Raw genomic sequence first — 14,819 nt, 5'->3', positions numbered from 1 at the left:
AGAAAGGCATAAGCAATCAAAACAATTCTTGTGGAACTGAATAAAGTTATTGTAGAGGGAACAAGACACAATTGGTAAATTGGTTACTCCTTCTAAAGGGATTCTATGAGGACAGGTCTCGATTTGGAAGGAAAGAGTAAAATGCAAATGCATGAAACAAACCAGCCAGAGTGTGAACAGGGAGACAAAAATCTTGTTCACACAGAGAACAGCTGGCCACCATTGTCTTGAAACAACATTTATGTTAAATAGTTGGATAGAGTACATTTTAAGTGGACTTTGAACCTGAGCTTTTCTACTGGCCTAAGGGAAAGTGGGCTGTCATTCCAGTATAAATTACTGCCAGCTGACTAGCACCCTTTAGGCAACTCTAGCTTGCCTCCCTAGTGAACTCCGAAGCCCAGCCGGTAATCTCTTGATGAGAGCCCAACATCTTCCCTGGAGTGCCTTCAGTCCACCGCAGAGAGCTGAGTACAGAAAACTCTACCAGTTCCACCAACGAGAGGGTTTGCTGTGTGCTGAGTATTGTCCTGTGCCGGAGTAGTAAGGGGAAGCAGAGATTGGGGGGAAAGCATTTCTCCCCGTTGGCATTCTTCCCAGTTGGTCTAATTTGAGGTGAGGCGCAGTGGAGGACCACCTCTCCCTGAACAGAGGCAAGTCAAGCCTGACCAGTCATCCCAAGGACAAAATAACCACATACAGACTTTTGAGCAAATACCACACCCACTTTTGCTAATCCACATACTTTCCCTAACCAAATGTCCAGGCAATGAGACAAAATCCTTATTCTGTTATTTATTTTAAATAAAATTAAAAACATATTATTTGAAAATAAACACATTATCAACTCAACTGCTTATCTCAGGTCAAATGAAAATCATGGGTACATTTATCTGATGGAGAAAAAAAAATTGTTTATAAAACTTCTTGTCAAGGCAGCACTCCTCACCTATAACTTCAGAGAAGTCAGTTGAAAGAAATAAATGGAGAAAAGGCTGGCTGATGTTTAAGAAAATCACTATAACCATCAGTTACTGGTTTCGCTTGACAACATATAATGGTTTGCTGCTGTCATTGTCCATGCCTACAGATAATTTATTTTGTATTTTTGAATAAAAAGACATTTGTACATTCCTGATGACTAAGTGCAAGAGCCATGTATCAATGTACTGCTTTCAACTTAAATCACTGAGGCATTTTTACTATTATTCTGTTAAAATCAGGATTTAGTGCTTGCCATCACCCGATGAGAAGTTAAGAAGCAGCCTTTCTGTGGAGATTAAGAATGTGTACAAAGAAGAAAAATATCCAATTATGTGACCACCTTTGTGTAATAAAAGTTTGTTTATAGTTAAAAAAAAAAAACCAAAAAAAAAACTTCTTGGCCATTCTAGTAAATGAGTAATATGACCATAATGTAAGGAGTCACTGAAAACATTACCAGAATGCACACATCTAAATAATGTTGTTCTTTACAATTTCACACAAGGAGTGCCATATAATTTATTCTGATAGAGCTGCTTTCCTGGAATCACTTTTGGAATTCCTCTTTGCAATTGTTTTCAGGGCTACTTGAAGAGGCATTTAAAAAACAGCTCCATTATTTTATAGTCCCAACTTATCTTTAACTCAAACTGATATTACTTAATTTCACAGGCTTGCTTGAATATTAATGACTTTGGCTCATTCCTGAAACCATACAATATGTTGTTTATAGATATGTATACACACGCACACACAATAAAAGTGCAACTTAGGGTTAGTGCTGGCCTCTGAAAGAGGAAATGAGAGAATAGGAATGGTGAGCAGAACAAAGGGCGACTTCACATTTTTCTGTGTTAAAAAAACCCCAAACAGCCAAAATGTAGTCACTTTTGCTAACCTACATCACCAAACCAAAACTTCAAGAATAACCTGATTGCAGTTTCAGCCTCTTTCAGAAGTGGAATTTTAAACCAATCAGTCTGAAATTTCCTGGTAAAACCCACTGTCTTCCCCTAAGGAAAGGTGTCCTTACCTGAAATAATCCACTCCTTTAACTTCTTAGTCCCACCCTTTTCCTGCCATCAAAACCTTCCATTTTGTACAACCCTTCAGAGCGCACTTCTAGTTGCTAGATGGGGTGCTGCCCAATTAATGAATTGCTTAATAAAGCCAATTAAATCTTCAAATTAACTCAGTTGAATTTTTTTTAACCTCTGTAATATTCTCCTTTTTAACTTAAAAATACCTAAAGCAAAAGTGACCAAATGTTCACATTTGTTAACTCTGCCCACTGACCAGAATCAACCAATGTTAACATGTAGTCACTTTTGACCATATCATTATCTGGTCCAAGCTGCTTGCTACCTCATTATCTGTATTTTCCATATTTTAGACACTTTCCAAGAAAGAAAGCAAAGTCTCCCTCAAAGGAAAAAGATTTCACACCATTGAACTTATTTTTAAAAATAATTGTACTCCAGTAGATGAGAGCAATTCTAACAGAATTTCCAAAAATGTTTTAGCTAATGCTATTATGCTTAGAATAAGTGGCAGGACCCCCAAGATGACCACTTTGAAGGCACAATACCCAGTATGGCGGGCTAGGAGTCAAGGGAAGGCGCCTTCCTTTTCCAGTCCATGATTTGGGGTCCATCTCTTGTTCCTTGCACGCAAGGCGGTGACTTGCTTATCTTTGTATTTCCAGAGCATAGAACAGTACTTAGAACATAGTAACTCTTAATAGCTGGAGTGAATGAATGAATGAACGAATAAATTATCCAACTAACCAGCCTTGGACTTATAAACATACTAACTCATCCATGTGCCAGAAAGTCAAGAGATGGGAGGAAGTAGAAAGGGTCCATTATTTTACAGTTCTGCATTTCTTACTCTAGTTCCAGTTTAACCTGAATATCATTGGGTAACCTGGTTGTTCGCCACTGAAAAGACTTAAGCGTTCCTGTTTCTTAGCCTTCTCCAGCAAGAAGTCTGAGTATTGTCACATGCCTGCTTTCTCAAGGTCCCTGTTAAAGAGGATGGAAAGGTCAGGTGTTGTTAACATCATCCCATTCCATCCATAGCTCTGTGTGGGGAGTTGAGACAGAAGACCTAGTCCCCTGAGCTCCACCTCTCTCCCTAGGTAACCAACCACATGATGTAATAATATTTTCTTTTCCATGTAGAAGTAAACAGTAGCTTCACACAGACATGGGAATTGTCAGAGCTCAAAGAACTCAAACTGAAGAAAATTTCACCCTGGCAGAAGGTTATTTCAATTGCACAAGGTGCCTGAAGTTCAAGCAGAGCTTTCCCTAGAATCTGAAAGAAAATGATTCTGAGTATGAAAGACCAAATTTCAATTGCCGGAAGCCTCTACAGTTGGTCATTGGTCTAGAACACAACAGACAAATGAAATAATTCCTAAAAGCACCAGACACCACTCTGCCACCACTACTAAAAACAGCACTATTACAGTGCAGACATACATTTACACATATGAATATATATATTTCTATGCTTGCATCATCTTTGCAGACAAAGTTAGCAAATACTTCTCAGGAAGATGTCTATACCTTCAATTTGTTCTGGTCCTCATGTCCAAAAGTATTGGGCTTGCTCTTGAATGCAATCTGTCTTTTTAGCTCCTTGTTTTTATCTTCCAGAAATCACTCAGTAATGATGGTTATTATATTTAATATTTTGTTCCTTTTCTACAATGATGAAATGAAGATACGTAAAGTTCCTAACACAATACTTAGCACGTAGTAAGTATTAAATGTTACTTATTGTATTATTATTTTTAAATGAAACTGAGATGGCAGTTATACTGGTATAGTGGTTAAGAAAGAGGATACCAGAGCAAGACTGCCTGCATTTAAATCCCAGCTCTGCTCTTAATTAGCTACTTGTGACTGTGGACAATTTTCATTACTTCTCTGTGCTTAGTTTTTCCATCTGTAAAAGAGAAATAGTAATTGTTCACCCCTACTTCATAGGGGTAAATGAGTTATACTCATATACTATGTAAAGACTTAGACTAGTACCTGCCACACAGTAACCATTATACAAGCCATTCTTATTTATTCCTTTCAATCCTGAATGTCCACAGGCTCTTTAATGTTTTTTTTTTTGCATTCAGCAATTTCGTCCTCTTTACCCAATGTCCTTATTTTACTTCTATCTTTGATCGAGTTCTACAGCTATTCTGTTTGAACTGAAATAAGATTTTGTTTAATGAATTCTCAGAATATTAGTAACGCTATTTTTTTTTTATAATCTATGAAAGCACTAAATGTCAGTAAGGGAAAAATAAGGTAGTTGATAAGAATTGGTGCTCATACAAGGACTGTATTATCATATTTAATGCAGTAGTGCCTGAAATCCCAAATGCAAACATTATCATGAACTGCCTAAATAAGATCTAATCTTTCCTTTGTGCACAGGAAGTCAGCGACAGTTAAGCTGAAAGGGAGACAAGTATATAACACTTATAAAAAACTAAATTTTGCTCTTCCACCTCAGAAAAATGCAGTGATGGGGTGTTTTCTCTTGTATCTCCCTGAGCTGCAAGGTCTAGATCAGGGGTGTCCAAACTGCGGCCTATGGGCCAACTGCGGGCTATGATCCATTGTTAATTGGCCCGCAGCAAATTCCAAAAATACATTTAGTTTACTTAAATAAACCAGGTGAGGCAATATGTACTGCACCTCGAGTGAGTGGCCCAGCTGTCTGTGTATTTTACCGAATACGGCCCTTGGTGAAAAACATTGAAAAAAGTTTGGACACCCCTGCTCTAGAGAAATGGTTAACCATAACAAGTCATCCAATTACAAGTGGTGCTCAAAACAAGAGAAAGTCCTATGCGATGATTTCCCACACATGGAACTTTAGGCTTCATAAAAGCATGAGAGAGCTAGGGCAATGGTGGAGGAATGGGCACTGGTGGACATTCCCAGGTTCCTCCTTCACATTGGCCCTGCCCCTGTAGTGGGCAATGCTGCCTGCAGGAAGCCACAGAATTGGGGAATGGTGGGGACATTCTTTCCCTACTGTGAGGTAGTCTGCTCACTCTTTCTTGAAGTTGGTATGGACAGAACTACCTAGGCTCATTACCAATAAAATTTTTAATATATCAGATTTGAATATTTCCTTAATAGGAAGCACATTAATTTTACCCACAAACTTTTTTTTTAAAAGGAACGTTTGTATCATGCTGAGTACAAAGGTGAAAGCATATGAACCCATGAGGAATGTACTAATGGCCATATTTCAACACTGTCTTCCTTTTGTAAGTTGATCTATTTTTAAAACTAGTAGGTAGGGCATGCAAGGGAAAATATTTTCTTTTCCAACTTCAAAACTGCAAAAATTACATTGTTATACTTATTACATTGTATACTTATTTAACACTAATCAGAATACAGAACAATTTGCCAATGCTGCTGCTAAAATGCTTTTTTAAAAATTAATTCTCTGCTTGCTTTTAAAGGAAATTCTTAAGATAAATGGTTCAAAATAGCTCATGCTCAATTAAGACCACAGTCTTTGGAGTAGTTTGTAATCCTAGATGCCACTTCTGTTTGTGTGGCCTTAAACAAATTGCATGGCCTCGTACAAGTACATCTCCGAGCTTCATTTTCCTCTTCTATGTGAGACTTCATGTGAGTCTCATAGGATTTTTGTAAGGATTTAATGATATAATCCATTAAGTACATAAAGTGTCTGGGACATAGTGATTGATAAATGGTAAATTTTAATATTATATTAATACTAGGTATACCCTTATTAATCCACTCTTTGAAGCAATAATTTATGCCAACCTCCTTAGCATAACTCTTCCACCCCCTACACAAAATGTTTCAAAAAAGAAACCTCCAAATAGGAATATCCAACCTTTATTCTCTCCTGAGTGTTCAGGAACCTTTTATTTTGTAACTCGAGCGGGGCTCTTTCTAGTCAGGTTGCATCACACATTCTGTTCCACTGGGTGCGTTTGATATTCTCAGCACCGGAATAGAAGGTATATGACGGAGAACAGCCACCCCACGGCAGCTCCAACCAGCCACTGGCATCGTCACGCCCAACCCAAGCTGGTCTTTGTATATGAAGTCCTTCAACTTCAGCCTTGCTTCCTACTGTTCTTCCTTAGGAGTTCAAAGAGGTGAGAATAGAGATGACGAGGTGATGATGAAGCTGATAGCAATGTTGCTAAGAGTAACTAACATTCATCCTGACCCAAGGACTATAAACACTTTGTACATATTATTTCACTTCATCTTCCCAACAGCCATAAGAGGTAGGTACTACGATGATCCCTATTTGAAATACGAAGAAACCAAAGCTAAGAGAGGTTAGAGAGCTTCAATACCATGACCAGAGTCACGTAGTTAGTTGGAAGCAGTGAGTCAATCTCCAAGCAGATCTGATTCTAGCCAGGGCCTTTATGCTTCACCACCAGGCCACACCAACCCCACTGCTGCTTTCAAGACTACCTAGAGCAGGGGTGTCCAAACTTTTTTCAACGTTTTTCACCAAGGGCCATATGCGGTAAAATACACAAACAGTCGGGCCACTCACTCGAGGTGAAGTACGTATTGCCTCACCTAGTTTATTTAAGTAAACTAAATATATTTTTGGAATTTGCTGCGGGCCAATTAACAATGGATCGTGGGCCGCAGTTTGGACACCCCTGACCTAGAGGATAATTTCAGGTCCTGCTGCTCTCCTCAGATTAACTCCATCCAACCCACAGTCTCTTTCTGTCCGAGTCACATTTACTGACCTCAAATGCACAAAGATGGAGGAGCAGCAGGTATAGCAAGAGGTAATCCATCAATAACTTCAGTATGACCCCACAACCCTCAAATGAATTGCCTATCCTGATGTGCAAAAACCATGAAAACGAACGAAAAAAAATCCCGATAGGGAGATCTCTAATGTACCTTATGCCTTTTTGGTCTCCAACACTAATATACAGTACACATTAGTAATGAAACTCCTTTTCAAGATGAAGAAACAGGTAAGAGAAAGGGTTTGCTCACAGCTACACAACACATAGGCATAAAATCACCTACGCAGCTCAATATGCTCTCCGGAAGTCCTTACTGCCTCCATATTCTGGACTTCTAACGCCTTCTTTCAAACCTCTTCACACACTAGCAGCACAGAAAGAACTCTTGTGAAATCAGCCTTTCATAGGCTCAGCTGAAAGTCTAACAAGTCCTGGGGCAGTGAGAGCGGTAGAGTAACAAGTTGACCCTTCAGGAGTTTCGTATTATCTTTGAACCAGACAGTCTAGATTTCTCAGGGCAAGACAAACACGTCTCCAAATACTTGTCAGCAGTTTTCAGTGAAAGAAAAACTGCAGTTAAAGCACCTCCGGTGAAAACTTTGAGCGGTAAATGCGCTTACATTTAATTAGTACAATTTTGATTATGAATTGGATGGTGAGTTGGATCCATGTCCTTAGTTCTTTGCTGGAGCGCTATAAAAGTAAAAATGTCAGTCACAGGCCATTCCTTTTGTTTATTTAAATGGAGAATTTTAAAAATCACTTTTTCCACTTCATGGCTCGTTTGGACCAGGGAATAAAAATAGCCATGTCAGCAGGAGCCAAACTTTTTCTGGAAAAATAAAACGAGACGGGAAAGAACCCTACTCAGGACAACTGAAGTCTTGAAGCAGCTGCCTCGGAGCAAAACTCATTTCAACCACTTCTTTTCTTGCCCCTTCTCAGAGCAGCCTCAAAGGAAGGCGCAATTTATAAGACACTCCGCGGCGTGCCCAGCACAGCTAACCCCCTCCCTTCACACTCCTGGGCCCGGCCACCTGTCAGAGTACCGAGGGCGGCGCAGCGAGGCGGGGTGGGGGAGGCGGCCCGACAGGCTGCTCAGAAAGCACCCTGGCAGCTAATAACTAGCAGGATGGCTGGGATTCTTGGAGAGGAGCGGGCTGAACTCGGCGCGCGGGCCACTGCGCGCTCAGGTGCCCCACCGCTGCGGCTTAGGGACCGGCGCTCCCGGGGTGTCAGGCGCGCCCGGCCGCGGACTCCCAGGGACTCGGCCGGCGGCAACCCCGGAGCTGCCCCGGCGCCCGCTCGGCCGGCTGGGGCGGTGCGGCCGCGAGTTCGCCGCGCCGCGGGACGTGTCTCACCTGTTCATCTTGAGCACGAACGCGCGGCGGTCTGCGCTCGGCAGCGTGGCCATGGCGCGCCAGTGGCCGGTCGGCCTTCAGGGTTGCGGGGTGCAGACGGCTGGGGCCCGGGGCGCCGCAGAGCCGCTGCAGAGCATGCCGAGCGAGACGCGAGCCTCATCTGTCAGTCGTGGCTGGAAACTTCCGCATTTCCACCTTCAGGGCTGAAATCACCCTAGGGGAGGGCCCAACCTCGGAGCCCAGCCACCGGCGCCCGGCCTGGCACGCCGGGAGCGACGGGCGAAGAGGGTGTGGACACACCGCGGGACTGCCCTCCGGATGCTGCGGCCGCAGGCGCGCTCTTCTCGGGGCCCTGACCTCAGGCAGGAGGGAGCGCGGGCGGTTGACAGGACGACCACTGAGCGAGGCCGGAAACTCCATCTGCCCAAAGCCGCGAAGTTGCCAAGGCATGTGGGCAAGAGGGGGGAACCCGCGCCTTCCGCCCGCCCCACACAGTTGGTGAGGTCAGGAAACCAACGCCGGAATTCTTAACGCTAGGCCTTATTAAAGAGTCACACCATGCCTGGAAGAAAGCAGATGGAAAACAAACCGACCAACCAACCAACAAAATGAATCAGTGGAAACTTTGGAATACAAATCAACGTTTGCAAACCGAATATCCATCATGCTTACTGGAGTGCCTCAAATAAATATGATGAATCCATCCAAGGAATGAACATTATGTGTTACAAAAACAGTTGTTGTTTTTTTACAACCTGGGCATAAATGCTTTTCTTCAGGGAAATACTGCGCACAGCCTTCCTGTGATTCAAGAATATGCTGCAGCCCTGTTTATTTGTTTCAGACTGAGTCTACTAGTAAGAAACCCAACCCAAACTCAAAAATATCAGAAAGTCCCAATGCTCACTGCAGTGGAAAAGTCTGTTTATTTCAAGTCACTGGTTTGCGCCAAGGTTTGTTATACTAAAGCACTCTAATGCCTCTATTTGTCATCTTGCCCTTAAATAAAATACTAAAGCAAGATATATTTGGTTCAAAGCTGTGCTGCTGTCCAATGTGGCAGCCATTAGCCACCTGTGGCTCTTGACCATTGGAAATAAATAATGGTTAGTCTGAATTGAGATGTGCTGAATGTGTAAAATACACACCGGATTTTGAAGACAGTACAGAAAGATTAATGCAAAATATCTTGTTAATAATTTTAATGTTGATTACATGTTAAATTGATACTTTGATATGTTAGGGAAATAAAATCTATTATTAAAATTAATTTCACCTGTTTGTTTTTCCCTCTTGAAAACGTGGCTTGCATTAAAGAAAATGTAAAATTACATAGTATATAGTTCATGTGGCGGTCAATTATATTCCTATTGGACAATGCTGGTTTTCAGTTTACAACTGAATACTAAAATGCCTCAGCAACTGAATTCAGTCTATTCCTGATGTCCCTCTTTTCACTGCTTTTGGCTGCCTCGGGTAGTTTAGCAATACTACAAGAGCTGGTTAGGTAACTTTTCCGCCCAAATATCAATGCCTTTAAGCATATAAGACAAAGTTTAGTCTAACATTACATAGGCTATGGAACAAGAAACAAAGAAAGGAAAGCTTTTTGAAATGTGGGGTTTCTAACTTTCAAAATTCTCCTACGTATAATATAGTTACTGAACTGAGATTTATAAGTGTCGGGAAAGAAAATAATTTTCCTTCTCCTCTTCTAAGTTCTTCTGGCTAGACTAATAATCAAATTAATGTAAGACAGATTAACTGGAGAAAAATAACCAAATTAATTATATATGCAGGGTGTCATGCGGGGTCTCTGGTCCCACTCCCCACATAAGAACGCGGGACATGGTGAGGCCAAAAAGCAACACCCACGGAGCCATAGATAGGGGAGTCATACCACTATAGTCCGCTCCTCTATGCAATCTGTGCTTGCTAGCTCAGCCACCATCTTCTTGCCAGCCCCCATTTTTGCTAGTGTAGCCACGGCAGTTACATTAGTGGCCAATGGCTCACTGGTCACAGCTGACGGCCAAGTAGCCACAGCTGATGACTATCCAATCACAGTTGATGGCCATTTACTACCTGAGTCAGCACCTTTCCATGTGAGGCTGAGAGCCTGGAAACTGCACTCCTGGCTCTGTCCCCACAATATGTATATATGGGGGTTCCACAAGAATATGGGGTTGGAGGGACAGACTGGGCAGTTGAGGTTTATATGCCACCTTGAGCTAAGGAGAAGGGGGTTGTGGTTTGGAACATCAAAGGGCGGGAAGACAATTCACATGGACATGGAAAAGCAAATGTTTGGTAAATAAGTGTTTGCTGGGCCATCTTTAACTATGGGACACAGAGAGGACATTGATCAAATGGGCCTTGCTAGGTTCCTCACTGTCTGTCACACACTAGTTCATATTAAACTATAGTTATCTGTGATGATATCTGCCTTCCTGGAGAAGGTCTTCAATCTAAATTCCTTTAGGCAATTGGAGGAAGATCAAGGTTTTTCCTGAGTTTTCCCTTTCTTAAAAATAACCAGCTTAAAATACTCAATATCCCAAAAGGCATATTTTGGGGTGGCAAATTCTGCTCTCCTTCATGAGTAAGCATTTAGGGAGAAAAATACTAAGAGAACAATTCTGTGAGTACTTCTTCAAATTGGGACAAAATAGATGATTCATAGAAAATATTTTAAACCAGAGTCTTCAGTCCACTGTGTAGTAAGTCAGCCTTTCACATGGGCTTCTCTGAGGTTTTGAATGTTTGTGATATGCACTTTTAAACACAGTGAAAATATGTTGATTTCCATACAAACATATAAAAGGTAATGAGAGTGTCTCAAATTTTCAGAATTTGAAATCAAGGAAAACGGTTCCTTTCAGTGGGCTGGAGGGAATCACACAATCTCCCATCTTATGTCAGCTCATGCTGCATTCTACTTAGTATTTGGTACCCAGCTATGAAAATTAGGCCAGGATTATTAATCCCTATGCTTTCAATTCTCTGATGGTTAGAAAGGACTCCAAGTTTCCTTAACAGCCTTTTAATGATTCAACATGAATGTGTCATCCAGTAATTCAGTCAAATGCCTATTTTATTATTTGTTTTATTTTTTAAAGATGTGTATTAAAAATATAGCTAACATATAATATTATATTAGTTTCAGGGGTACACCATAGTTACTCAACATTTATACACCTAAAAAAGTGATCACCATGAGAAGTCCAGCAACCATCTGACACCGTACTATGCTATCACAATATTATTGACTATATTCCCTATGCTGTATATTACATCCCCATGACTTATCAAATGCCTATTTTAATATTTTATCTGCTCTTGGATACATTCACAGATCGCTGGCAAGTTTCAAAAATAGCTAAGTGCCTTGCTTCTGCATTTTCACTACCGCTTAGTTCCCTATAGTCGGGCTTCTCTCCTCCTGCCCCCTCTGTGCAAAGCATACTCTGAAAGACTTCCTTCTTTCCACACCTTACGACCTTTCTTGGCTTTCCTCCTTCTCTGCATCTTTGTACAATTCAATTTTGTTTTTCACCTTCATAAAATACCTCCCTTGACTTCTATGACAGATGTTATATCAAATATCCCAAATTTTTCTCTAGTTTTCCCCACATCTTCTTCTTACCTCACCAGAAAGCCAATCTCTTCCTTTACATTACATCTTACCTATTTCATTTCACAAGCAATTAAATAACACATTATATCAGGGCCTGTTCCAAGCTTTTGACAAACATTAATTAATAACAACCATTAGGTAATAATGTTATCCCCACTTTCCAAGTGGGAAAACTGAGGCTAAGAGAGGTTAAGTGACTTGTCCAAATTAACAAACTAGTAAGGGACGGAGTTGTTTCCAATCCTGAAGTTTTGCCTATCTCCCAGATATTTCCACTCGAATATCTTCAGACTCCGCAAATATAAAACTAACTATCCCTCCATACTCACCCATTTTTGTTGGTGGCACTATTTCCTCGTTTGCCTGGTTTAAAACTTTGGAGTCATTTAGTGGGGGAAAAGCAGAAAATCTCCGTTCTGGCTTCAACTTTTCCCTCCTGTGTGATCCTGAGCGAGTCACACTCCCTGTTTGGATCAGAGTCCTTGGTCTTAGCATGACATCATCCACTTGCCTCCCTGAACTTGATGAATGCGTCAGCTCTAACTTTTTCCTTTTCTTTACCCTTCAGATCTAATCATCTAGCAAGGCCTGCCATTTATTCTTCACAAACATCACTCCTTTATAAATGTCACTGTTGTCATTGCTTTCATTGTGGCCTAGCCTTTATAAATTCATATCTGGATGACAGAAATAAGATTTAAAATGGCCTCCTTGCCTGTAGCTTCTCCTTATTTCAGTTGCATCTGACTCTATCACTGCATTAATTTTTCTAAAACGTGTTTTATCATGTTTTTTCCCTGCTTCATTGACTTTGGTGGCTTCCCATAGCCTCTACGACCAAGTGTGACCTTCTCTAACTGGCTTATAGTGGCTTCTTCACTTCATGTAACTAGCTCTATCCCTTTCTTCTCCATTGAAGTAGGGAAGATCTCCAACTTGCCCCTAGAGAAGGCACTGTTTTTCTCTGCCTGGGGCCTCCTCTGCTTATGTCATTATTTCTGCCATCCTCACTTGACATTCTTCAAAGTCTGAGTCAAGTTGTTGAGTCCAACCTCTACCTGAAAGAGCATCTCTTTCAGGCTGACAACACCCTTTAATTAGTTAAAAAGTGTAGGTGGTCACCAATAACACAGTCTAGTGCAGGGGTGTCCAAACTTTTTTCAACGTTTTCTACCAAGGGTCAAATGTGGTAAAATACACAAACAGCCGGGCCACTCACTCGAGGTAAAGTACGTATTGCCTCACCTGGTTTATTTCAGTAAACTAAATATATTTTTGGAATTTTCTGTGGGCCAATTAACAATGGATTGCAGACCGCAGTTGGCCCGTGGGCCGCAGTTTTGACACCCCTGGTCTAGGGGAATGCAAGGTCCATAGGACTTATAGAGAAAAGTGTGACCATTTGCACATCTCCTTACTTATGCCCCAAACCATTCAAGACCTCCAGCAGATTTTGTTCAAATGTCACCTTTTATGACCATCGATTTAATATTTTAATGCCCCTTCTCTAGTCCAGACACTTCCTAACTCTTTTTTCAGCTTCGTTTTTCTCCAAAGCAATTATCACTATTTGATATACGAGTACTATATATTTTATTTCTAGAATATAAGTTCTGTGAGTGCAGGGATTTTTGTTTTATTCATTGCTCTATCACTATTGCCTTGAAAAATGCCCATCATGTAGTCAGTGTTCAATAAGTACTTGTTGAATAAATGAATGAATAACTAATTGATCAAGTATTGAACACAGAGCAGACACTCCATATAAAGTGAACTTGAATGAGAATGGCCAAGTTTCACATGTCTTTCAAAAGGAAGTAAGAATCTACTTTACTCTCTTGAGTATTTCAGTTGTGCTGTTCTATGAATATCTTCCGGCTCTATTTTGTATTTATCTCTTGAGTTGAGAAATGAAACGAGCACTAGCAAATAAATATCTTAATTGTTGTCTTATAACTGAGGACAGATACAGAAAGTTTTGTGTGCTGGTATTTAAAGCCAGCCATAGCTCATACATTAGAATTTGGAGTTCCCAATTTTCTCCACTTCACTCCTCATATTGTTACAAGAAATCTGTAAATATGAAAAGAATAAAGATTAAGAAATTTTCTCTTAAAATTATCATGGTGATATATATATATATATATATATATATATATATATATATATATATATATATTTATATGTATACTTTACCTGTATTAGTATCATAAATTTAGGATTCAGACCATATTCTAATGTACAATATTATTTCATATTCAATAGAACTATTCATACCATAGCTTTTTATAACTAGAAGGACCTTGGATTAATTTATGAAGAAATGAATGAATTCTCTCATTATCATTTATGTGCCTTCTATTCATTCCCCAAATACTTACCAAGTGTTTACTATATGTCAGGCTTCCGTACTAAATGATAACAGTGGCAAACCATTAACAATGCTTGTTTCCTCACATAATATTCTGTATCAAGAGTAATTGAAAAATAAATTTTTAAAAATTAAAAACAACAATACTTGTTCCCTAGCTTCCCAGAATTCATGGTTTAGGAATGAGGCACACATTACAAAGGAAAGAAGAAGCTCGGGTTCCATGTGGCCATACAGGAATATTTTGCCTCACAAACTTCTGTGAGAGTGAGGAAGCACAGAGAGGAAATGATTTATTCTTGTGGAGAGGGCGTTGGCAGAGAGATTGACGCTGAGGAAGAATGACTTTACAAATGCAGTGACATGGGAACTGGGTCTTAAACAACAAGTAAGCATTTGTCAGGCAGAGAAGAGTGTGTTCAGGATGTTCTAGGTAGAAGTTGCCTCTGTGAAAGTAAGGGAGCCAGGAGACACCACTGACCATCCCAGGAATTAAAAAGTGGGATTGGAGCTCAGGGGCACAGAGTGAAATGGCAAGAAATGAAGCTTTGAAGGTGGGCAGGGCCTGACTGAGTGTGAGGGTCCTGTCAAGGAATTCGGACTGTATCCAACAGGCTACGAATACCACCAGATGGTGATTGCTGCTTTTGTCTCTAGATTATTGTCTCTTGGGAG

General features: G+C 40.6%; 1 protein-coding gene across 2 annotated transcripts in view; it reads right to left on the bottom strand.

Annotated features, from left to right (window-relative positions):
• The window catches only part of DOCK8 (dedicator of cytokinesis 8), a 193,513-nt gene extending 184,116 nt beyond the window's left edge, over positions 1 to 9,397 (bottom strand). Inside the window, exon 1 of one of the 2 annotated variants that reach the window (XM_019730243.3) lies at positions 8,137 to 9,397. In XM_019730243.3, coding sequence (XP_019585802.1) covers positions 8,137 to 8,189 — 53 coding nt within the window. In that variant the 5' untranslated portion in view covers positions 8,190 to 9,397. The remainder of the gene's footprint in view (positions 1 to 8,136) is intronic. The other variant, XM_019730266.3, reaches the window with a different exon arrangement.
• Between the last annotated feature and the right edge of the window lie 5,422 nt (positions 9,398 to 14,819).

Source organism: Rhinolophus sinicus, chromosome 16 (assembly GCF_057876585.1).
Source record: "Rhinolophus sinicus isolate RSI-liver-muscle chromosome 16, RSI-T2T, whole genome shotgun sequence".
Lineage (NCBI taxonomy): Eukaryota > Metazoa > Chordata > Mammalia > Chiroptera > Rhinolophidae > Rhinolophus > Rhinolophus sinicus.
Note: the sequence above shows the minus strand (reverse complement) of the source record. Positions and strands in the feature narration are given on the sequence as shown.